Raw genomic sequence first — 25467 nt, forward strand, 5'->3', positions numbered from 1 at the left:
GTTATCTCAGAAACAGACTGGCAATAGGAGACCTTAGCTCCGACTGCACGATGGGAAGTTGTCGTGCATACATTTGATAATGGGGCTCGATGGGGAGAGTTCTCCGTGTCCAAAAACTGCCCCTGCTCATATCGCGGGCAAACAGGAAGATCCAGTTTCTTCTAAATCCAGCCTCTGGTAAATACAGAGAAGTCGCTGCTGTTGTAAGGGGTGGGCTTGTGTTTCCCGTGCTTTCGGAACGGCCCAGAGCAACCTCCCTTTCTATCACGGTTATCTCCCCATTAGAGCGAGAAAGACAGGAAAAGATGCATTAGCCTTGTGGAATGCTCTAGTATCGTGTCATGAAAGCATGAACGTCTAAACTACCAACATTTTTGTCGTTTCTGGATTTATTTTACTGTTTGTTTGTTTGTTTGTTTGTTTGTTTGTTTGTTTGTTTGTTTGTTTGTTTGTTTGTTTGTTTGTTAGTTTTCTTTGGTTGCCCTTTCTGGTTGGTTGGTTGGTTGGTTGGTTGGTGCGTGTGTGGGTGGGTGGGTGGTATACTTAATCGTTTCTTGTTTATTTTATTTGCTTGTTTGTTTGTTTGTTTATATTTTTGTATTACACGTTTATTTCTGGTGTGGGGTTTGTATATAACATATAATCAAAGATTTTATACTGTCCGCAAAATATAATTTCGCCGATACAAGCAAGAAACCATGAGGACACCGCAGAGCAGAGTCCGGGGTATGTGTGGGCGGATAAGCAGAAAAGTCGGTTAATGCTTGAATTAAAAAAAAAAGATGGGCTTGGGTGGACATTATGTCCAATCCGCTAAGGAAAACTTTCTGTCGGTAAATAATTTCCGGTGTTAACCCTCTGCATGTGCAAGAATTTTTAAAACTCTCATTAGCAGTTTCGCTTTTTATGATAACCATCACAGATTAATTGATTCGCTGCCAAAATATTGCCTCTGGCACGACTGTCAAACACGGTCATCGACATTCGAATAACAAGATATGGGTCAGGGCTTTTCTTGATCGATGTAAGACTGTCTGATCAAAGTTAGGAATTAATCCAGGAAAGATTTTTCTGTCTACGCCTGCTATGTGAATGCCAAGTAAGTTCTGTGTAAGTGGCATGTCGGTTGTGTGCCATTATAATTTAAAAATACAAATCGTAGAGAAATGCGCTGCCAGTGATCTGGATGTTTTAAATGCTTTGAGTGCTTTAATGGCTAGAAAATTCCAAATAAAATCAGATGTCAGAGTCGGTGGAGGAGAGCTGAGTGTTATCTAATAATTGAAATCAGAGATACTCATGCGGAAGGGATGCCACAGCTTCAGCAATCCCCTCGATTAGAAAGTGTGTCTGGTGCGGTGAGGCTTCATGACCTCAGATGTCCTTATCCCACCACCAGGATATAAAATATCAAAGTTACAGTTTTCATACCCCAAAGACCAGGAAGATGAAGTTTGATAGTTTAGTGGTCGTAGATGAAGGAAGAGTAGCTTCACAACTCTTCAACCCTCACCTCCCACCGCCGTATTTGACTTGGTTTTTGTTCCTCATTTTTCTCTGTTTCAATTTTTTTCAGTCCTTGCATAATTGAATAGACAAGGGCAGTATCTGAACAGAACCACCTGCTGCTTGTAATGTATTTGCACAAAGAGTTCTGGTTTCAATTTACAGAAAGAAAGAAAGAGAAAGAAAGAAAGAAAGAAAGAAAGAAAGAAAGAAAGAAAGAAAAAGAAAGAAAAAGAAAGAAAGAAAGAAAAAAAAAGAAAGAAAGAAAGCTTTACTGGAGTTAGGATCAGTCTTACCTTTCGATGCAGACGGCGACGAGTGTCAGCACAGAAGCATAGAGAGCGCAGACGAGGACCGAACGGTTGACCTTGCAGGCGATGAGCCCCAGCAGCCAGCCCTTGTCCAGCATGAACTGCACGATCTCGGGCACCCCGAAGAGCATGATGAGCGAGTCAGCTACGGCCAGGTTGAGGATGAGCAGGTTGGTCACCGACTTGCGCATTTTCTTGTCCGCCAGCACGATGTACACGACCAGCACGTTGCCGGCCATGCCCACCAGCCCCACGACACAGAAGAGAGTGGAGAAGAGCGCAATGTAGCTGGTGGACACCATGCTGGCATCGAGGTCCACCCCTTGTCCACCGTCGTCGTTGTGGTTGATCCCCACGCCGTTACGGGCTCCTGACCACTCGCCGACTACGTCCACTACGCCGTCGTTGCGGAAGACATTGCCGACTCCGACGCCGCCAGTGTCGAGAAGTCGACCGTCGTAGGAGGACCCTCTACCCGGGTGTTGCGAGAAAGGTGTCGTGGCAACGTTGGTGGTGTTCGACACGAGCTGCGGTGCCAGAGCTACCAGCACCACCTCCAATGTCACAGTCAACTGATCGCGGTAGTCTGTCATGTTTGCTCTACCCGCCCTTCTCTCTCTCTCGTCTCTCTAAGTCTATATCTCTCTCCTTAAGCAAAATTCGATCTCTCTCTTTTTGCCCAGCTGCATGCAGCCGAGAAAATTGTTAACACGCCATAGTTTTTTTTCCCCCCTGGCGAACTTTTACTGGATTTCTCTGCTATTACGCCTCGTCGCATAATCAGCAAAACAATATTTGACATCGGATCGTGCCATCACCACCGTGCTCGGATATTATTGTGTCCCTCCTCCCCAGCCGTGACAGGCCGCAGCTGTACAGCTGCTCGTCCCCAGCGCCGTCTGCACTAAGCCCAAGATCCTATCAAAACTTTGCTCGGCTTCATAGACACAGACTGACAGTTTAAAGCCTCATACAAAGCATTCATTTCTACCCAGGAAACCTTAGCATCAGTTCCCACTATGCCATTCAGCACCTTGAGAACTTTGTCTCTCTTTCTTTCTGTCTTTAGTCGTCTTTTTTTTTTTTTTAAGTTGAGCTGTGGAGAGCTAGATGTGTACACACGAGCAGTGAAGGCGGCATCAATATCTGTAGTGTCAACGGCGCAATCGTCGCCAGGCAGAAGAAAGCAAACAATAATCAATTTTACCAGCAGTTCGCAACTTCAAAGAAGAGGGTGAAAGCCAAAGAAAAGAGATGGGAGGAAAATCTTCCCCTCCACTACAGTTGTCCAAATTTTCTGTTAAAATGAATGAGAAACCTTTGAGTAAATGTGTTCACTCATACATGAGAGAAGAAATCGCCTGTTTGCTCTTTTGTTACCGTCAAAGCGATGAGAAAATTCAATAAAGGTAAATTATAAATGCTCAATTGTTCATTTTGAAGAGATGTCTCTCGCGAACGAAAACTTCATTTATCTAGCTACACATTCCTTAATACGTATCACCAAACAGTCCACATCTTCAAAACCCTCTTCTTTTTGTTAAAAAAAGGGGTCACTGATAAGATTGTTGATTAGTTGAATATTTTTTTCATCAGTTGAGCTTTTTATTAATTGAACTCCATACCAGGTTGTAGTTTCAAAACACATTCGTTCTGAAATAATGTCATTGACAATTCATCTGATGGATTGTTTCAGTCTGTGATGTTCATACAGCACTTCCCAAGCCTCTTTTATTTTCTCATTTGAGACTACAAAAAAAAAATGAATTTCTTACTCCGCAAAAGGGTTGATGGGAGAAGTCACTCAAATACTTTCAAAGTTATTCAATGCTTCGTCATCAGCACTTTAGAGTATTTTATGAGATAAAACGAATCCGATGATAAATGTATTTTTTAAACCTTCCTTGTTGTCAAGGAGCCCCACGATAAAAACAACTTTCCTTACAAGCCCATCAGTGTTTGTTCGGTGTGTCCTTTGTTGTTTGTAGAGCACGCATGCGTAGAGTTTTCCTCGCAGAATCAATTTCAGTTCCAGGATGCTGCTACGGGGTGTCTCCTCCTGTGACGGCTATGTTTATCCTCCTCATCATAAGGCCACAGCAGGGGCCCTTAATTCAATCACCTATTTAATCAGGGTTTTTAGTCTTTTTCTGGTTTAAACACCTGGGAAGGGCCGACCTCGGCTCGGCGTTTGCCATAAGGGAGGGACACGACCCGAAGTGTAAGGGGTAGGTTGGCGGGGTGGGATGAGAGGAAAGGCTGATCCAACGAAATTGTGGCAATAGATCGAAGCTCCGACTTGCGCAGGCTAAGGTCAGGCGGGCATGACTGCAAACAACACGCAGCGATTGGTCAATAACTGGTCTTAAAAACAATACACGAAAGTCTGAGTTTCTCACAAGATTCTCGGTGTGTTTTTCTGGAAGTAGCTTTGCTGTCGCTATAATTCTTCTAACTGGGGGATCGAAGAAATCATTGTCGGTGTTGCCAGGTTTCTCGGGTGGGGGCTGGAGGGGATGAGTTCTTTTCTTCGCGAAACTCTGCGTCCACTGGTGGTTGTCAGCTGAAAGTCTTTTTCAAGCTGGAGTGGACGGCAAATAATCTGTGCAAGATGTCCTGGTCACATCATATGGAAGACAGGAAATCTTTCCCCATCCCATTCTTAGTTCATGTCTTAATTGACCGCTGTTGTTCCTCCACAGGCTCGAGGCCTGACAGCAGGGTTGAATCAATCCTGTGGGGAAATATTGCAGGGAAATATGCTGACAGCTCTCGGTATATTCATTCTCTCCATGCCTTCTTTGTGCAAAGAAACAGAGAATTCATCTTTTAAGCCCAATCTACAGCACATTCTCACACAAGGGACAGTGAAGTGAGAGTGAAAGGCTGTCTGGAGAAATGTAAATGTACGGACTGTGAGATTTGGGCTTGAATAGGGTCAATGAGATTAAAATGAATACTAAACTAACTCGCACGTACATATACAAAGTCTTCTTCACACTCACACACACACAAATCAGGTGAAGTAATAGAAGTAAGACAGACGATCAGAGTTGTTGGCAGAAAGGCAAGTAGAGAGAAAGGCATGCAAATAGAGAAACTCAGACATAACTCTACCTGTTTGCAGTAAAAAGAAGATGGCAAAGAGAGAAGGACAGTAAAAGGACACACACCTCAACTCTCAGATGTATGCCGGGCGACTTCTTGCCACCAGCAGTCACTCAGACACGTCAGGTCCGGACACAGTCAGGGACGGTCTTCATCTACCATCGTGAAGGGAAAAGAATCACCTTTTAGAAAATCCTGCAATCTCCAAGCAGAATTTCGATAAAATCCTCACTAAAGGGAAGTAGTCAATGGACAATGAAATTCTGACCAACAGTCCAGTCCTTTATACCGTCTGTCCAGCCCGACATCCTGACCAACAGTCCAGTACTACCTACTGTAGAAGGGTCCAGCCTGACATCCTGACCAACAGTCCAGTGCCACCTACTGTAGAAAGGTCCAGCCTGACATCCTGACCAACAGTCCAGTACTACCTACAGTCGAAAGGTCCAGCCTGACATCCTGACCAAGGTCCAGTCTAAGCCCTGGTCAACTGATCACCATTCACTTTTGACCAGCGGTCTGGTCTGACGAACCAAATGGTCCAGAATTACTCTCCTAATTTTTTCTCGATGTCAGCTCACTTTTGCGTTTGGATATCTTTATTTGTATGCTCTCCCCTTGACATCGTGACTTCCCTTTTAGCATAGTCCGTTTATTTCGGAGTCTCCATGGCAATTAAAATGTGCTATTGGCTTTTATTCAGGCATTGATGGTTTCGCAAAGATGAAGGACTCATTTGCTGTTTGCATAGCGGTTTCTTTTCTTTCGTTGTTGGTCTTTTCTCTCTGAAGCTTATTTTCACAGAATGTTTAATTACTCTGGTTAAGCCGATAAAATCTGTATGATTTTTTAAACGATGATGTAATACATACAGAGCATGAATTTCTGGCAAAATACGAATTAATATTTTGTTAGAAAAGCTTTCCAAAAAAATCAGCCATGTCATTTTGAAATTTTATTTCATTTATGTCATATATGTTTATGTGGGAGCATATAAGTGTGTGTTGTGTGTGAGAGAGAGAGAAGTAGAGAGAGAGAGAAAGTTGTTTTAAAAGAGAAATAAAAGAAATATTCAATATGTTAGAAATATACCTTGCTACTAAATAGTAGAAATGACAATACATTCACTATGTTCACGTAAAATAAGAATTAAAATAAAAATCTTAACCAGAAAAAACTCGTCTGCTTACTTGAATGGAAATCCACTGAATAGTTAACAAGAGTTCCCACACTCGACGTTCAAGGTGAAAACCCAACAGTGCCTTGCTGCAAGATTAGTCTTGGTGATTTCAGCAGAAGGAGAGAGAGAGAAAGAGAGAGGTAGGGAGGGAGGCAAGTGGATCGATGTTTAAAGTGTCGTCTGCTCGCACGCTCGGTGTTTTCGTTTTGCGGTGGCTGCAGCATCGGTCTGTGAGCACTGGGTTAGGTCTGCGAAGGCGGGAAGGTCCCACTGGACCTGGAGGCCAATGGACGGCCAACAGACTTCAGTGGCCGACAGCCAGCAGGAGAACTCCACTCCTAGCTTCTTCCATTAGATACAACGATGTCTTCCTCTCTGTCCCTTACTTACACACCTTTCTTTAGTACCTTGTGATGAAATTATTTCAGTTCTCATGAACTAAAATACAACAATTAGCCAGCATGCTTAAGTGTATGATTTTATTGCATTCAGAAAATCAAGACCAGCGAGAAAAGACTTTCCACAACGATAGTACCGGATAGGGCCCAATGCCTCGGTATTTTTGTGACCCATTGGCTGTAGTTCACATGAACAAGAAGATGGGGGCCACCAGGAGTAAGAACTATGCAAATGAATCATGTCGAAGCTCGAAGAGGGCGCAATTGCCAGACATGAGTACCTAAACGAGTGTCGCTGAAAAATGTTTAGCCAGCTTTAAACTTTTTTCAAATGTGCGCTTGCGGTGTTTTTCTCGATGCTTCGTTTTACCTACTAAATTGAGGCTTTGTCTGCTGTCCTGGTCAAATGGCTCCAGGGACGCAGGGGAGATCCTACCAAAAAGAACCCCTTAGTGTCAGTAGTCGTCCATTTTCCTTGACTATCGACTGCTAACGATCTGTACAAAGCTCTGACTAACTGACCAATGAACTGTCACTTAGTTTCGCTTCCGGACGACCGTCGTGGGCCACTGGGCGCCCAAGAGCCGTCAGCATTCATCTGGAAGATGTCATTAGTGATGATGACTGACCGTCTTAGGAGGCCCGTGAAGCGACCAGCTCCAAAATACCGGCAGGCGGTGACGATCCGCTGGCTCCAACCAGTGCCAAAGTCTGCGAATTTTTTTTTTCAAAAAATAAACTAAATTTTCGGAAAATGTTGTGCTTGAAAAAATAAAACCGATAGCCTTTTAGCAGTCAGCGATGCGAGCTACGTCCAAGATGGAGTCATTGATCCGACTTTCTAGGATCGCTGACCTGATTGTGTATGGATATTTGTTTCCATTTCTCGATCCTAAAAATATAATAAATCTTAAGATCATTGACTTGATGATGATGATGATGATGATGATGATGATGATTTTTAAGCTTTTTTAAATGTGAAAAAATGGTACATTTGTGTTTTAAACTTTTAAGTTGTGACTGCCAATGGCAGATGTCTATTGACCCATGACTTGTGTATGTTTCTCTGTTATAAATGTGTCTTCTCATAAAATTGCGGGTATTAGGCCTGACAAAAGTTTTCAACCATGGTCAAAGTTATGTAACCGCCAGACGACACTCAAGGGAATCTACTTACAATTTGCCACCTAGTATCAAAATCTTTTCAAGTATCTAACTTCTCATTTTAGAAAGCTATCTTGGTCGCTTGCGTCCCCTTAATCTTGTGTGAGTAATGATGACAATGTCTTCTTTTTTTTCAGTCAACACTTTAAACCAGTTTAAAAGTTTTTTAAGCAGACTGTTTCCAGAAGCTACGACGACAGGCCTAGCATCTGTTTTTTTATACTTCGATTTTTGCTGTGTCTTCCATTTTCTCCTCCCACTCCCCTCCAAACTGAACATTTGTCTCATTTTGACAGACTCCACGTGCACAGCTGGATGTCAACATTTCCATCTGGTAGACTTCTAAACCTTTGAATGATGTTATGAGGAAGACAGAAGGAGAACAGTTTTCGACAAACTATAGCATATTCTTTGTTTTAAGATCTTGGTGGCTTCGATGGTTTTAACATCTTCGTGTAGTTTTATGAACACCACTTTATAGCTTTCCATCGCGGAGCTTTTGCAGCCATGGGATCCACTTTCTTTTCGCTTCATGCCCATCATAATAACTTCACATGGAGGCTAGTGATGAGTTATAGCCAGTCCCCTCAGCTACACTGAGACATCACCCCCGGCACCTTCATTGCTCTTCTGGAAGCTGCCTGAGTGATTTGTCGCATCTGGTTAAGATGGTGAGGCTGGGAAGGAGGAATATGTTTCCTATGACTTGATCATGTGAGGGAATGGATGAACATCACAGACAGCATAAAGATGCCAGGTGAGCTTAAATTGAAATAAATACAAGAGTACGAGGGTGTTGTAGAGGGTATCGATGACAAAGACGAAGACTTTTGACTAATTTGATCCTTGCAAGGTGTTCTGAAGGCTAGAATCAATTTAAGACAAAGTGACAACAGGTGTGAAATGTAATTACCAGCAGACATCCCACGACACGCTTAACAGGATTCTCTACAGCAGAGTTCCACAGCCTTTTAAATTGGTTTATCACCAGAAAATTTGTGTTGCTTCTTTGCATTCACTGGTGGTTTAATGTGATCGGGAAACGCTTCCACCTAGTTACGATCTTGCAATAAGAGGGAATATTGGTGAACAAGGAATGAAACCTTGAAGAAAACCTTTCTGAACAAGCGAAACGTAGAGAAAAATAGATATGCGCCAAGACGGGATCCGAACTGCGCCACCTTCAGTAGTAATAACCACTGCATAACATGGCCGCCCTTCTTCCTGGACAACAACTGGATCACTGGTCTAAAGTGTTGTTATCATCCTGACTACGAAGTTTAAAAGAAGTGTAGAGAGGCGGCAAGAGGTATTAAAAATGAGTCTGGCGTGGAGAAAAACTTTCAAAGGTATAATGAGGGGCCATAACTGGTATCGACCAAGTAAAAGATGATGGCCCTTGCAGACGGGGCAGCTTGAGAACCTGACGTTGAGACGGAAGATGATAGAGGTGGACATTAAGATGATGTGATTCGAAGCAAAGTGGGAGCGGTATGCTAGCTGCAAGGGAAGAGCACTTCATACATGTTTGCTTAATGGCTAGAAAGTTCTCAGCTTGTCTGCAGTGAATGCGAGACATTAAATGATCATCTTTGCTCGTCAACCGACGAAAAGCTTGTTGACTTCAGTTTATTTTAGCAAGCCCATGCCCTCAGACGATGCTGGAAGGTATAGAAGGACTGTTTTTTTTTCTTTTTTGTCCGTTTCCAAATACTGCTTTAAGGTATCAAAATAGCACACTGATTGATACATATTGAAATGTTATCGTATTGTATACAGCCCGACGAAAACATCGAACGGCTGGTTGTTTTTGTTTGAAGCTTCTTCTGTGAATGTCCTTTTGTATAAGTGCAACTTTAGTAAGAGGAATGAGGGACATGGCAGTAAAGGTCTATGTTAACAGCGAACTTGTCTTGCAAAAACATTGCTAAACTTCCTTAAAAGTTCATTTATTTATTTTCATTTAAGAACGACTTGACAGTGTTCTGACATTCAAGTGTATCAAAAAATATTTTGCAGATAGTTTGCCTACTGACTAGAACGCTTGATGGTTACCACCTGCCTCTCTAAATAACTCACTTTTTTCCGGATCCACCATGGCTTTCTCCCAGTGTCAGAAATCTCGCATTATTGTCGATCCATCATTGTCAGCCAGTTTTCACATCCATCTTTCTCGAACGTCGTGGGATCAGTCGCATCAGACATCGCTCTCTGTTGCCTCCACCTAGCAACTCATGTCGGCATTTGTGTTAACAAAACATCCTCTGCCTTCATCATTGTCCACAACTGTGTGTGTGTGTTCCTGCATGCGCTCGCCTTTGCAGGTTTTGAAGTTTCAGGTTTATATTGACATATTTGTTATTTGTTTGAGGTCTTATGTGGAGTTTGGTGTTCAGCGTACACAAATGTATCTGACAAATTGTGCTTTATTGAATTTGTTTCTTCAATACATAACTTCCATGCTGGTTTCTGATCCATATTACCGAAAATCAGAATGTAAAAAAATCCACTCTGTCTTTAGCACTGTTATTGTTCCTTCCTATATATATATATATCGTTAAGTGTAAAACGTATAATGTCCAAGCAAATGACCGAATGGCCATCTTAGTCATTCACATAGATAAATAGAGAACATAAGCTGTTAAAGAATATGAAATGTTCATTGCTACATTGTAGAGGGATACTGTCACACCCGAAGTTCACATTCTGCCTCGAGCTCAACGATTGCTAATGTGCGAAATCACGGCTCAAGGGTTCATCAAGCTGGACATTCCATCGCGTCTGCGCATGCCCACGCTCATGCGCACTTTTAGTAACCAAAGTGTGGCTCGAGCGAAAATACACCTCGTGACACGGGCACTACTTTATGTTTCGTTATGTAATAGCAGAACACTTTCATAATCTTTAAATAAGTATATGCTATTTCTCCCCGAACAAAAATAGGAAAGAGTGGGAGGACGGATTAATGAGATGTAGCGACGGTTTGATTGGCTGTCGGCGATGGCCAGCTGCGTGTTATGCGGCTTGGTGGGCGGATGTTGGTGTGGTAGTGCACGCTAGCGAGTTCTCCCTTCCTGTCCTGCGCCGTTCACCATTTACATAATAATTGTTGCCTGCGTCTGTAAGGTTCGAAGTGTACTAAAATATATTTTTTCATGTTTCTGTATTTTTACATCTGCGTCACATCCCCGGGTATCTATGAACAAAAGAAGAATGTATGAATAGGTATGTTTTCGTTGGTGGATAAAAAACTTTGGTTTGGAATATCTTTGAAAAAAATTATAAAGTACAGACTGGTTTTTGCAAAGTTATCTCAATAAAAAGTTCAACGGCTTTCGTCCCACGCTGGAAACTAAATGTAAACCGACGTTGTAAGCAGGCTTAATTTGGTATTGTGGCAGAGAGGGAAACATGAAGGAAGATTCCAGCCCATTAAACAACATCCTTCTTCCCGACTCCTCCACTGCCAATGATGATTCTGTTATTATCGTCATCGATCCTATCATTCATGCAAAGTGCAGAAACTTTGCTCCCAAATCTCTCTCCAAACCTTTTTGTGAAGATGAACCGAGCCAGAATGTTCGCTCTTATCGGCAGTCAGGCTGAAATGCACAGAAAGACATGACTTTCTTACTACACTCATATCTTAGTACATATTATAGCAGTATTTACCTTTTTACATTCTTCATGCACTAGAAATAAATAGAAAAAAAATCGTGAAGATAGAAAGAACCAATAAATTAATTAAGATTTACTCCGTTGATCATTTCCAACCTATTAACAAGAAATAACTATCTTCTCTACTGTTGCGCCACGTCGGCTTGTAAATGTCTGTAACAGATGAAAGGTCTTGAGGTGATTGCCATGTCCTTATTCTGGCACCAATGCAATCACGTGACCAACACGCTACACGCAGATGTGTGTGTGTGTCACAATTGTCGGGGATCAATCTTTTTACTTAGGGTAGGTCGCAAAGGAGTAAAACAGCATATTTCAAGCTCAGTGTCGATTATTTTATTTGACAAGGAAACGTGCAGCAGCCTAGCAATGATACTGCATTATTAAAGGTCGCGGGGTGACGAGGGGGTACGAGAAGAGTTCAAGTGCCCCGAGATACCCGACCTAAAAAATTAACATACGACATAGGAGTTTCAGAGTAGTCTGTACAAGGGTCTACACTTTACCCGTTTACAGCTTCTTGTTACACAATCACTCATGCCACTTCATACCACTGTGTGGAGAGAACAGTATCAACTGTCAGGCGCTGAACGTCTGAGGCTTGAAGTCTGCGAGTGCGATGAGTGGAGAAGGAAATGCATGGTGTTCACAGCTTCTAAGGCAGGACAAGTGAACACTACACTCTCTTTCTAGTTCATGTGTACATTGTATCTATGCTCTGCTGCATGACTAGTGACTTTCCCTCACCTTGTAACAAAGACAATCATACACAGTCTTCATCTTCTTGCAAAGATCAAGCGCACACGGTACAAGGATATGTTCAAAGGATTTTGGGTGATTTTTTTCTAATTACTGTATAAAGCTCAAGGCAAGACACTACTTACCCAAATCTAGGTGATTCAGATACAAACCTCCAAACATCACCATCCACAAAAAAGAGGTCAACAACACAGACATCATTACATGCTTTCGCTGTCAAGACTACAACAACGGGTAGCACTGGGGTCAGGTGTGAATTAAACTTAGGTACAAACGTCCTTTCAGTCTATGATGATGTTAGCAGGCATATCTCTCGAGAACAAAAAACAAAAAAAAAAGGATATTCACCAAAAATCAGTATTTTACACGCAGCTTTACCTAGTTACTAAAAGTAAATAGCATCCAAAAAGACCTTAAAAAGATGTAACTGGATTTCCTCTATTAACCCCACCTGTAGGTAAACTCTTTTTTTGCGGGGGTGAGTCTGCTTTTAAAGGTTCTACACAAAAGGACGAAGGTTTCACCTTTCTCTTTCGCGTAAAAGCATTTTTTTTTCAAGTAATGTGCCATTTAAATGGCGGACATGTAGAAATGTGTTGAGGGAGGAATATGCTAATGCCGGCAGTGAGGAAAGATCACCTTCCCCCCCGTGGACAAACAACGTCCCCACCATACTGCTCTCCAGAAAATGATGGACGACGACCAGGTGACAAATCCCCACATGGTCCTTCAGACAAGATTTTCCAGAGATAGACAACTACTTACTGAATATTTTGCTGACGTGTTCTGTGGAAATTATTAGAAAATGATTGGCTTAAAATATAGAGCCAATGTTGTAACGATTGACTTTTCAGGCCAAGAGAAATTGATGGACAGTCACATGATAGAAGGAGGAGGGTGGGTGAATGAGGGGAAAAAAAATAATCGAAGAAGATGGAAAAAGGGTTCAGTGGTAAATGACACATGAAAGATGAAATCCGATCCGGCTGGTCGAAGCTGAATAGGAATTGGTTTCGCCCGTTAGCTTATACGGCTAGAGCTCTGCCAGGGAGCGTGACGGCGGGGTGAGTGGAACTGGGGGTTCCTTATAGAAGGAGACGGGAAAACCTATCTTTTGGGTCGTTCTCTCAGTTGTCGTCAGCGTCTGTCTTTAACCCCCGGTTTTATCGTTGTCACACGTTTCATCTTTTTTGTGGCGACTGGAGGTCGGGCTGACATTTCAAGAATTGGATTATGTTGTTTTAAAGGTTAGAACACACAGCCAGCAGTGGAATTTCTCTGTGCTTGCGTGTGCGTGTGTGCGTTCTAACAGTAAGTTTCCGATGACGGAGGATGCTTTCTGTGTGCTTGTTTCTTTGTCCTCCCGTGTAATCAAGTGATGGCCATATTGCAAAAGATAGAGACAAAGATCATCTCTCGCTGTTAAAACAAATCCTGAATGCTGTATATCTTGCCCCCTCCCCTTTATTTCGATCACATTAATGGTAACTTTTTGTCTCACTTTTGACTTCTCGAGTTACAGATACCAGCAATGTCTTCCAAAAGCACCCGTCATCACTCTACATGGTCTGGTGGACGAAACAGATTTTTCTGTCTTCACGAGGTACAAGAGAGAAGCTAATATAGGAAAAAAAAAGAAATTAATACATAAAAGGGGGATGACTTCTCGAAATAGATTATTTCCATGATTAGAAAATATCTACAGGGTTCAAAAAGGACATTAAAAAATTTGCGTGATGTGATGCAGACATTCACTGTCTGGCTGGAAATATTTTAAACGCAACGGTTAGAACTACTTTTTTAGTTTTATTAGTGTGGTTGGAGAAACATCAGCAAAAACAGGGAACCATCTAGATGTATTTAGACTCGCTGTAGACACTGCAAGGTGAACCTGAGAAAACTTGAGAATTTGAAAGCTGCGTTATTTTTTTTAAAAAAAGTATTTCCGGGGTTTCATTTGGGAATCGGTAAAGTCATTTCGAGTGGTGCATCATATGGAAGATGGCTTCTCTAGCACTGACGTAATCAACAGGGGAAACCTTCCGATGGCCTAGCTACTGATATTTGTTTTTAACCGAGCAGAAAACTATTTCTGGTGCTGACTGCCGAAGTGGTTTACAATGGAGTAATGCCAGTTACTTAGAGGCGACGGCTGTAATTCTCAAAATGTTAAATATCTTTGGCGGGTATTAAAAATAAACTTGTTAGTAATGTGACGTGGCGATGCCATTCTGGAATGCACTGAGAGAAAGACGCAATCGACAGCAAACATCGCGGGTTTATTCGCCAAACTTTCATAAAAAAAATATTCAACCCTACTACAGAGGATTAATTTGAAAATGAGCAGCCTGAATTCATTAGTAAACTGACCTACTTATTCAGCTGATTCTCTTTTCTGTATCAGTTTTTAAACTGAGCCAATGATATTTTCTGCACTAAAAAAAAAAAGATGTTTTTCGTTTCGGTTTTATATGACAATCGACGAATGGGTACCTGACCCATTATGGGTTTGAGCAAGGAAAGACAACTGGAAAGAACTACACACATCCAACAGTTATTGAAAATCGTGAGACTATTTCTTTGACCTTTTAATTAGCAGCCTACATATTACGGAACTAACTTTTTTCCTGTTTTAATTCAACGCGTGCACTAGAATTTTTTTTGTTTTTTTAATTAAAGTTCCTGACTAGGTTTCAAGTGACTTCTTGTAGTAATGTGACTGTCTCATAAACGCTGGCTTACCTAAAGAGTAAGCGTTACAATCACCTTCACGGTTTGAGGGAAAATTGTTTTCTGTCTGGCGGAAACTCAAGTTGGGGCCAATGCCAGTGCGCATGTCCAGACATGGCGCCACGCCCTGACGCCTTATCACGACCCAGTGTTAACTACTAGCATTCCTACCGACAAAGGACACCGCTGAGCACTTGACTGAGTCGAGCTACAGCTCGACAACTCTCAAAATAGCAAGTGGAAAACTTGACAGGTCAACTTTGTTTTTCTTTAGGCCGACGTCTGGGACACAAGCGACTGCGGTTGCGGGGAAGAGGAGGGTAGGCAGAGAGACAGGTAGCAGTCTGTGTGTACATGAGTACAAATGCACTTCCTTTGTGCTGAAGTGAGATACGTTCATTATTTCAGTTGCTCTCTCTCTCTCTCTCACACACACGAACACAAGTAAACATACAAAAGTGACACGAACGAAGGAGACGATAGAAGATTCTGTACAAAATAATGTACGTTTTAAAATAATCAACGGGGTTCACTCATTATCGTAATTCTTTTACAGTCTTCTTCTCTGCAGAAACACGTGACCTTTGTTATTTTTTCCCATTAGCAGATGTTGACTGTGCTGTCATTTTCCCTTAACCACACTGTAGCATCTCTTCACTTCTTAAAACCCCGGACACTAGAGGGCTGTAAAAACTTCACTGATAGTATAAAACTGCTGTTTCCTGAAAATTTCTTTTAGTTCCTCTAAGGCGCATCCATGAATACTGATGGTAGCTTAATTCTTTTTGCGCGAAACTTCAGAAGGCATGGCTCCTTCCAGCAGCTGATTATCTTCTTGCATGGAGATCAACTAGCAAGGACCGTTCTTCTTCCCTTGCTTCCCGCCTTCTTTTTCCCAACTAACGGGGCCCGCTAAGACCGGACATGTCTGCGCAACATCGTTTTGCACATGCAGCACGCAGCTTGTCTCTGACAGGCGTGGAGTGTTAGACGTGTGCTGAATGCTAGTCCTCACACTCAACAGGTCGGGGCCTTCACAAGAAAGACACTCTTCGTTGACGTAATAATGTTCCCCTCTTGATAGGGGATTTGGGGATTGGAAACACGTAAAAAAACGACTGGTTTCTTGTCATTTACTGATCAGTGCTTGTTCTCGATATTGCGCGGGGGAGGGAGTAAGATTTCCGGCTCTTATGTCCTGAGGTACCTCTCTAGGGATGTGAAAGTAGTGACACTTGTTTATTCGAGTCATCCCTCCTTCTTCAGCCTTGAAACCCTTCTCAATTATGTGAAATTAGCGCTTGACTGAAGCGGTCAGTCGTCCCTTCTACCTGTCGTGGGGATGTACACTTACTGTGGTTGGAAAGTTTGGAAAGCATTACTGAACTCTTCTACCTATTACTTAGCGCTTTGGTGACTTGAACGTGGCCTTCTTTGATGTTTAATTTACAAAGTAATTACAAATGCAACAGACTAATTTCGTATGCCAATTCCTTACCACCTCACAATCACGACGACCACCACAATGGCGTCGTCTGTGTTGCGCTAAAACTTCATTCCAAATAAAACTAAACAAAATGTTCTGTAGAACCTTTCTCCACTTTGCTTTGACTGAGAGAGACTCGAAACCTTGCCCCTTGAAATACTGTCCTACTGTATGTAGTTCTGTATATTTGCTTACATGTTTCGGTATTTGTGTGCTATATTTTGAGGTTAAGTATTTTTATGTACGTTTTACTTGTTTATGTATTTGTATTTTATACTTTTTATACGCATTTAGCCTGCTATGAAGGGGAATAATTTGCTATTAAAAAAATCTCCTCATTATTATGCAAAGATCGCGCCACTACTAGAAATACGATGTCAGGCTGCAACATGCACGGGGAGCAAGGGACGCAAACTCTATATAATGAGTCTTGTGTAAAGGCACTAGTTACAGCCCTTGTTTCTATGACGCTTTATCAATGTGGTCTATACAAGATACACTACTCTTGCAACATTAACTTTGGACGAGTGAGGTCTTCTCTCCCTTGGTAAGTATGATTCGGCCTCTCTCTCTCTCTTTGGGGAAAGCAGGTGGTCGAGTGAGTACAGCAATGGTATTCGAACCCCAATGAGTGCCTAAACCCGGGTGGTACAGCAAACTTTCCACACTCTCATCAACCATTTCAAATGGATCCTGACTTCGTATAAGGCTGGTGGAGATCATTTAGCGATGGACACGATGAGTTCTGCCTTCAAGGATAAGCTGGCCTTAGAAATGTCTCACGGCCTCACGGCCACGTAAGCGAAGGGTTAGATGACTATTTTTATTTTTTCTCTCTTCCAGACCAGCTACTGCACAACACTTCCTGATTCCTAAAAGGTACAGAGCCTTGTGAACAGACATGCCTGGAAAAGTCCGAAGGTATCATCAGATTATGAAAGGATGAGTCATTTTAATCTTGGGGGTTGGGGTTCAAAAATAAGCACGAAACTAGTTTCTTTTTTATCATGGGCGAATAATATTTGTATGCACTTCCTAGTGTGTTTTCAAGTAACACTGATGAGTACTGGGAAGAGATAACGCCATCTCCGATGTGATCTTGCGAACACCATAAAAACCGAGATACTTCGTGGTTTTGTAACTGGAACGATGGGGTTGATATGCAACAGTTTGGAGAGTCATTGTTAGAGTTCTTCTAAATCCTTTCGGATATTTTAAAGAAATCTTGAAATTTGGCGTTCAAGTAAAACTTTTGTAACACTTAAGTGATATGAAAATGCATTATGACTACATAATATTGATTCTGATAATATTGCAAAATCTAAAACATTTACTCTTAATTGTAAACTCTTTCCTTTAAAGTAGTCAATTCAAATTCTTTTTAGCATAGGTTCTGTTTATATTTGTGTGATATATAATCTACAAACGAGCAGGAGAAAGTTGTAAAAGTTTTCCGTGATAATACAGCGAATACCTATGTTGTAACATGTTAAATGGCTGTTAAATTAGTTGCTAATTCTTTGTCACCAGCAGGAAAGAAGATAAGTAACTCGAGGAGATCCATATGACAAAGACGGTAATACAGCTCGAGCAACTAGTTTGTTTTCGTCATGTTTCCTAGGGCTGAGAGGGATGGTTACTGCCAATGTTTCTGTGATCGCTTACAAGTGATTAAATATACTGATTAAAAAAGAAACTCATAAGCGAAATAAAAACTTCATCGCACAAACTTCTTTGTCCTTTGATTGTTTTTCTTAAACAGAGTCTCTCCATCCCAAACACACACACACACACACACACACACGCACAAACACACACACACACACACGCGCATACAGACATATTTATACAATGACAAAACATGTCGCCTGTAATCTTCTTAGCAAACACTATTTACAAGGATTACTTGTAGCGGTGGAAACATCTTCCTGTTGGACCAAAAATGTTTCTGCTGGAAATTCTTGCGTACCCGGCTGCAAAATACAAATAATCGTATTGCAGACATATGACCTTTCAAAATAGTGCATGGCTTCTTTCTCTGTGGGTCAAGGACAGCAGGCACCAGACGCAACAACATCTTATATTTAGAAATCGTGAATTATTTCTAATGCATCCTGATCCGTTGATTCTGTAACCATGGCTACCTAATCTGATAGACCGCCTTGTAATCAGGGCAGACAATAATTAATCTTTATCTTAAATGCGTGTTTTGTGCCAACCGTCGTGTACCGTATAGAAAGTATCAGGTGTTATTCACCTGTGTGATTGGCCACAACATCCACGTGCGTCCAGCTTTTCTTTCAGGATGATGTTGAAACACTGAGTAACGAACAAACCTCAGAGATAAGTAGAAAGGTCAAACGAACAGGACAGTACGAGATACAAGGAAGATCACCACGCAGTACCATGTTTTCTACTAAAATGTTAATCTAAGCGGGTGTTTGGCGGTCATCCACTTACCTGTGGCGAGTTTTTACTGAGCCTTTTCAAGGTAACAGAAGCATTTGCTACGTAGAAGTTCTGACATCGTCTCTCTTATCACGATGTACTTTAAAAATGGAAGATTTCCGAGAATGTGTCTTTGTCAATAAACATTGCTTCAAATACTCATTTATTTACAAAGTTTGAGTGCCACCCATGAAGTTGACAATCATATATTTGATAAAAAGTAAGAAAATAAATATTACATAATGAATGCGCGCGCGCGCGCGTGTGTGTGTGTTTGAGTTGCAAAGTCGAAAGTTTTCTTATTCCTTATAGGACAGTCAAGAGGGAATACACGATACATGTTAAGTGTTTCGAAAAAATTACCATGAAGAACTTAAAAAACAAGAGCAATTTTTTAAAATATCCATAAAAATGTAAAACAAAAAGAAAGAAAAAAACCCAGACAGACAAACAATATTCAGGATACTAACCTTGCTATTTGAAAGATGACATTGCGATTAAATGATAACGCTTATCGGTTTTATCAACTACCTATTAATATGAGGAAGACAGTTTTATACATATTTCTATGTGAAGGATAACATGTGTCTTGTTCTTGTTCCTCCTCAACTCAGTCTGACTTTATATCCCTCCATCTGTCAGTCTATTTATCTAACTTTTTCTTGTTTTATCTTCTCCTGTTCCTTACTTTGTTATTCAAGGCATTCATCAATGCGAGGTCAGCCACTGTACCTGCAACAAGCAACACTTAAAACGGTTGTAGGGGTTTCTACCTTGAGTTTCATCCCTTTCGTTGTTCTGTTCCTTTAAGACCCAAAATTGCATTTCTTTTCATTTTCTCTTCATTCATTCTTACAATTGCCCAAATATTCCGTACAAAGAATGCATTTGTGATCTCTCTCTCACACACAGACAGCTCCATCATATCTCCAGTGTCAGCAACTAATAGGCAGTAACTAAAGTTCTAACCTGTTGACAACCAGAGGCTCTTGCATCGCGATTGAACTACACACAGCAGGGTGACTAGAACATTCACATTCATCTCAGGTGTCAGTGAAGAACCTGACCGTCCTCACCTGCGCTACAGCAAGCTCTCTCCCCGAGCATGATCTTTTCACTGGGCCGATAATTAATCACCAGAGCTATCTTAGCCTAGAGTCCACCGGATTCGCGGAGTAACACTGAGATCCTTTCTTCTGGACGTTCATCTCACTGGCTGTTTCAGACTTTCTCCCACGACAGAAACAGTCTGCGGGACCGTTTATTACAGAAGGGTAAAATGTTTCCCGTGGTACACGAGAGAAATTCGATAGATGCTGGTTTTCTTTCTCTGGTTTTACCGTTTTGTATTTTAATCCACTCTTTCTTTCAGGACTGTGACTACTTTTGAAACTTTCAAATCCGGCCTTGAAATCAACCCTTCCGTAGTCCTGCGACATTTTCCGCTTTCTCCTCATTCTTTGTGTTTGTCCACTTACTTTGTTTGTGTTTGCCACAGTCTCACCTGTCTGTTGTCACTTGTCTTTGTCGTATGGCTACCTGTGGATTCATTTGAAGTTTTTCGTGTACAGGGGGAAAAGAATCAGGAATTTCCCGGATTAAATGTTCTTTTGTAAAATTATCGGCGTTGTATTTTCCGCGCTCTTATGTCTCCTGCGCATACGTCGTGTTCTTAAACTGCCTTATGTTCTGAAATAATCTCAAAATCTGTAAAATCCATTCTTTACAACGACTTCCACTCAACGATAATATCACGTAGGTGGGGGAAGTTGCATTCAGAGCTGAATAATAAAAGAAGTTATTTTTATTTTAGGACAAAGGTGTGTTCGGAGTGAGTGTCCGGGTGTGGGTTGTGGGAGAGCACTTAAACTTTGATAACAGATCGCTGAGTAAGCCCCTCCTTTCCGTTACTAAATAAAACGATTTGGACATTAAAACAGAATACACTGCGGTAATATAGTTGATCAGGGTTAGCCCCCAACACACTATAAAAATGCAACATATTTTTAGATACAAAATATATTTAATACTTTCACGTTTCGCTTTTGTCATAAAACCTTGTCTAGACGCCCTAGGATATTTCATTGACCCCAGAGCATCTCTGCCATGACTTCATAACTATGGCCCCAGGCGTAAATTTATATTCCGAACTGTCTAAATACCACTTCACAGCTTTCCGCCATAAAAAGATAGCCCCATGCTGCACCCAATAAAGATGCAACATTAAAATCAAATAACAAGAAGAATGGAAATGCCTTTTCACCTACTTAAAAACCTCAGTTTGCGGTTAAAAATATAAATAAATGAAACGTAAATAAAACAAATAATAATCATTGTGGTGTTTAGTTAAATCGCGCCTTTTCTTATCTGTCCGAGGCATTGGTGGAGGTCTCAAGGCGTCTTACAAAACGTTTACCGAGGTTTCTGCCTTAGTATTCGATAGAGGGGAACGTGCGTGCGTGATTTTGTTTGTTTGTGTTTGTGAGAGAGAGAGAGACTGTGGGTTGATGGGAGTGTTTTGTGAGCTGAATATCTGTGTCCGTGGTTTAGAAAGCTCACCTTGTCGGTGCACACACCTTCGGGTTAGAGGGACACAAGAACAAGCTGGTTGGTGAAAATCTTTCTCTACCAACATCTACTGGTACGAGAGTGGACATGTACTTGTATAATTATGTTTACAAAGCCTGGTGATAATCATAATTTAGATATAAAAAAACCTTATACATATATCCCCAAAATACTTCAATATTGAACAAATTATCAAGTAGGAATTTGTTTTGAACGTGGTGTGAAGCAGTACAACAGCCGTGAGGCATCAAACTGTAGCAAAAGGTAGCTAAATGTTTAATAGGACTTGTTTACAATGAACGCTTTGAAGACACAAAAGTAGAAGCTAGATTCAGAAAATAATATTACGCATAAATGGTGGCAGATTGGTATATACATTTGTTTCAAAATATCTCTCTATATTGACAAAATCCATATATTTTCGGTTAATATTAGATACATCATTAACTAATAATGACAAAGGAGAACATACCTGTAAATAGTGCTATTTAGAGAATCATGTTTTTTGCGCTTAACAATATTAAAATTGACAATAAATAAATAAGAAACTATAATAAGAAGGAAAGATATTCTACCAGGTACATCAAACAAGCCTTAAGAATGTCACATAATAAAAATCGTTTTATACATGTCAACCATGACATGCAGCACACACACACACACACACAACAGCACGCACGTACGCACACACACATACAGCACATTACACCACATCACGTCGCACATAAAAATCCAGGTAGAGAATGAATCACACATGCCTCCTACCCAGCGCACCGAGGCTCTTCGTTTAATCAAGTTGTCCTGTGCGCGCGATTACGTCACTGCGCGTGTTTGGGAGTCCGGGAAGAGGTGGAGCGCTGGAGCAATGCGGAGGCATGCACGACGCCATGGTGACGAGACACGAGGGGTAGGTTGGCAAACTATCCCACCTTTACTTATCTTTACTCACCTGGACGTTCCTTCTTTTTGTAATTTTTCTCCCTTCCTACCCGGAGGCGGCCCCTTCGGGGAATAATACACTCGTTTGCTGACGATAAGCCCACCGAAATGTTTCTTAATGGGATCAGTGCAAGTGTAACTGTCCATTGTGTGATTGTACTCGAATTCAGCCCAAAATAGTTTGGTGTTTTTTTTTTCCTTTAAACTTTTATTATTCGAAGGAAACACCTCCTCTCAAACTGAGCCTCATTCGTTATTAATGAAGAATTCACTAGTGATGTGCAAATTCTTCGTTCTAGTGTTTGAGTAAAGTCGGTGCAATGTAATATATCCTAAAATCTGTGTAACTGCCATAATTTTATTCTTGAGATACAGGCCTATGAACATGACCATGCACAGAATAAGTCTGTTGTCCCACAATCAGCAACATCGACAAAGCTCCTTCGGCTGTCAGAAGAAGCAGCGATGCCTGGCCTGACCATCAACATAAAGAAGACGGAGATAATGGGGGTTAACAACAAGCAAGAAGCCCCACTACAACTTCATGGGGAATGTATTACAGAGTCTGACCGTTTTACCTACCTTGGCAGCATAGTCAGCAAAGATGGAGGTGCAGATGAAGATGTAAGAAGCCGAATAAATCCGGGATTGCATTCCACACCCTGCGACCTATCTGGAACTCCAAGGTATTATCCCTACATGCTAAGATCCACATCTTTAACACAAACGTAAAGTCAGTCTCTCTCTATGGATCTGAGACATTGCAAGTCCCAAACACCATCACCAGCAAGATTCAGACATTCGTCAACAGATGTCTGCTACACATCCTCAACATCAGATGCTCAGAGATCTTCAATACAGACCTGTGAGTGAGAACCAACCAAAAAGCTGACAGCCAAGAAATCAAAAAGCAGAAGTGGGGCTGGATTGGTCACACCTTGAGAAACCGGCCGACAATATCACAAGACAAGCCTTGGCTGGAACCCACAGGGGAAGCGCAGGGTTAGGAGACCCAGACAGACATGGATATCAGACAGACGTGGAGATCAGTCCACAGAGAAGCGGAGGCAACTGGCATGACATGGTCCCAACTGGAAAGGGACGCCAGAACCGGGTCCGATGGTGTGATGCAGTTGTGGACCTATGCTCCACTGGGGGTGAATAGGAGTAAGAAGACTAGCCTTCTATAAGCTAAATCAAATACATTAAAGGCAGGGAAGAAGTGATTGCAATGGGCCATGCACTATTCACTCTCCCAGGCCCAAACTGTAATGTTTGCTGAGCAGCCTTTCTTCCCAAGCTGGGAATGTCACAGCTGAGATCAGAGAGGAGACGAGTGACAAGTGTCACGTACCAGTAAATAATTCAAAAGAGTGAAAACTTTATACAAGAACAACAACAGGAAACACACACACGGCAAAAAAAAAACATGTTCAGATTCGTTTGTTGTGAGAGTAGTTTCCCTGATATAAGTTCCTACGCGTTTTTGGTTGTTATTGCCGCTTTGATGTTTGTGTTTAATATGTGATTGATGATGAAAAGTATGGGATTGTGTGTGTGTGTGTGTGTGCAAATTAAGGCGAAGTTTATTCTTAAAAAATCTTGTATTGCCTTATAGAAAACGATAAGCATCAGTATAGGTTGTGAGGTATTTTCTATTTATTCTTGAGTTTTTGAACATTGCACATATCATCTCGAAACAAGATATAAACACAACGAAATACATTCACCTGTAAAGCTCCATGATGACAACTAAATCCGTGAAACATCTTACGTCAACTGATTTCTACTTGTGCATAATACTGCTTCTAGTCTCTGGGTGTGAAAGAGAGAGAAAAAAAAGTTTAAAAATATTTCAATTTAAGGAATACAATGCAGATACTAATGCTGAAATTAGATGTGAATGTAAAAAATCTTAATATCCTCACAACAATGCATTTCCATGTGTATGTCTTGTGTCCTTGCATTTTTTCCTTCTACATCTTTGTTACTATTTTGTGATTTTGTTCGGGGAATGAGTACGCCCACGGACAAAATACAAGTTCGTGGTCAGCCTTTGCCTGAGATATTTTATAAATTCCTACATTGTTTTTAATATGTTGTAACGCCTTTGCTTGTGGACGATGGAGTAGATTACATGAGTACGGAAAAGGGGTTTCCAGAGTTTAAATTTAAATTATGAGATATGTTCGCGCAAAACTAGTATGTAAATCTTGTACATATTTCCAGATGTAAAGTTGTATGAAGCTAGGGCTTGCGGTGATTCATATCTCTCATTTTATATTTACCCTAGGAATATTAAGTTCACCTCTCTTCTTTGATGTTCTAATGTCTGCCCTGAAGCTATGAACAGCCAACTCCTCAAAGCTGCAACAGAAGAGATGTATCACTTTCTATTTAAATGCCCTTACTATCACTACTTTAGGGTAATGTCCTGAAGTCGTTAGTTGAAAAATGAATCTCAATTTACATTTTGAATAATACCTCTGCCCTGGAGTCCTTTGCAAATTAACATTATGAAATCATTCCAGTATGTGGTCAAATGCTATCTGGCATTGTTGTGTGTGAGTGGATGATCAGTGATGTTTGAATAAATTTCCCAGACAACAATAAGACTTCTTTATAAAGAAAAGATAAAATGAGCAAAAAAGTGCATTTTCCATTTACCCTTTTTATAGGGAAAAAACAAACTAAAAAATTACCATAAAAATAATTAGTAAATATACATACGCTAAAAACTCAAAGGAGAGTGGAAGGTGAATATGTACAAAAGTGGGGTTGGAAAAAAACCATATTTACAAGGGTCCTGGATTTAAGGGTATCTTCAATATCCTCATCTAATTCTCTTGCAAGTTTTTGGTAATTGGCGAAGAAAGCAGTTCAGAGAGTTAAGTTGCTTCAGATGGAGAGGGACGCTTCCTGAGTATTTGAGACTAGATTTAAGAAGTTCTATACTAGGAATGGGAAAAATTAGTTTTGGAGTAGTTAAAGAATAATTGGATGATAATAGCACAGAGAGTCCAGGGGACAGTTTGCCCATCAGTATTTTGTACTTGAAAATGCATTTATTAAATTTGTCTTTTTTCAGAGGAAGGATGAGTAGGTTGTATGAAGGTTAAGGTAACGTTAGAAATACCAACCATTAAATGTTTAAATCGAGCCAGCATTTAACATTAAAAGTGAGTAATTTTG

At 41.0% G+C, this 25467-nt stretch overlaps 1 protein-coding gene across 3 annotated transcripts in view; it reads right to left on the reverse strand.

The window, feature by feature from the left end:
- LOC112554617 (neuropeptide receptor 15-like) overlaps positions 1–5051 on the reverse strand; it is a 32208-nt gene extending 27157 nt beyond the window's left edge. The window contains exons 1-2 of one of the 3 annotated variants that reach the window (XM_025222509.1): positions 4991–5051; positions 1803–4551 (exon numbers count right to left, since the gene is read on the reverse strand). In XM_025222509.1, the coding sequence (XP_025078294.1) occupies positions 1803–2410 (608 nt within the window). In that variant the 5' untranslated portion in view covers positions 2411–4551; positions 4991–5051. Of the gene's footprint in view, positions 1–1802; positions 4811–4990 lie in introns of those variants that run through there. The other 2 variants (XM_025222512.1, XM_025222511.1) reach the window with 2 other exon arrangements.
- Between the last annotated feature and the right edge of the window lie 20416 nt (positions 5052–25467).

This window comes from Pomacea canaliculata, linkage group LG13, assembly GCF_003073045.1.
Source record: "Pomacea canaliculata isolate SZHN2017 linkage group LG13, ASM307304v1, whole genome shotgun sequence".
In the NCBI taxonomy this organism is placed as follows: domain Eukaryota; kingdom Metazoa; phylum Mollusca; class Gastropoda; order Architaenioglossa; family Ampullariidae; genus Pomacea; species Pomacea canaliculata.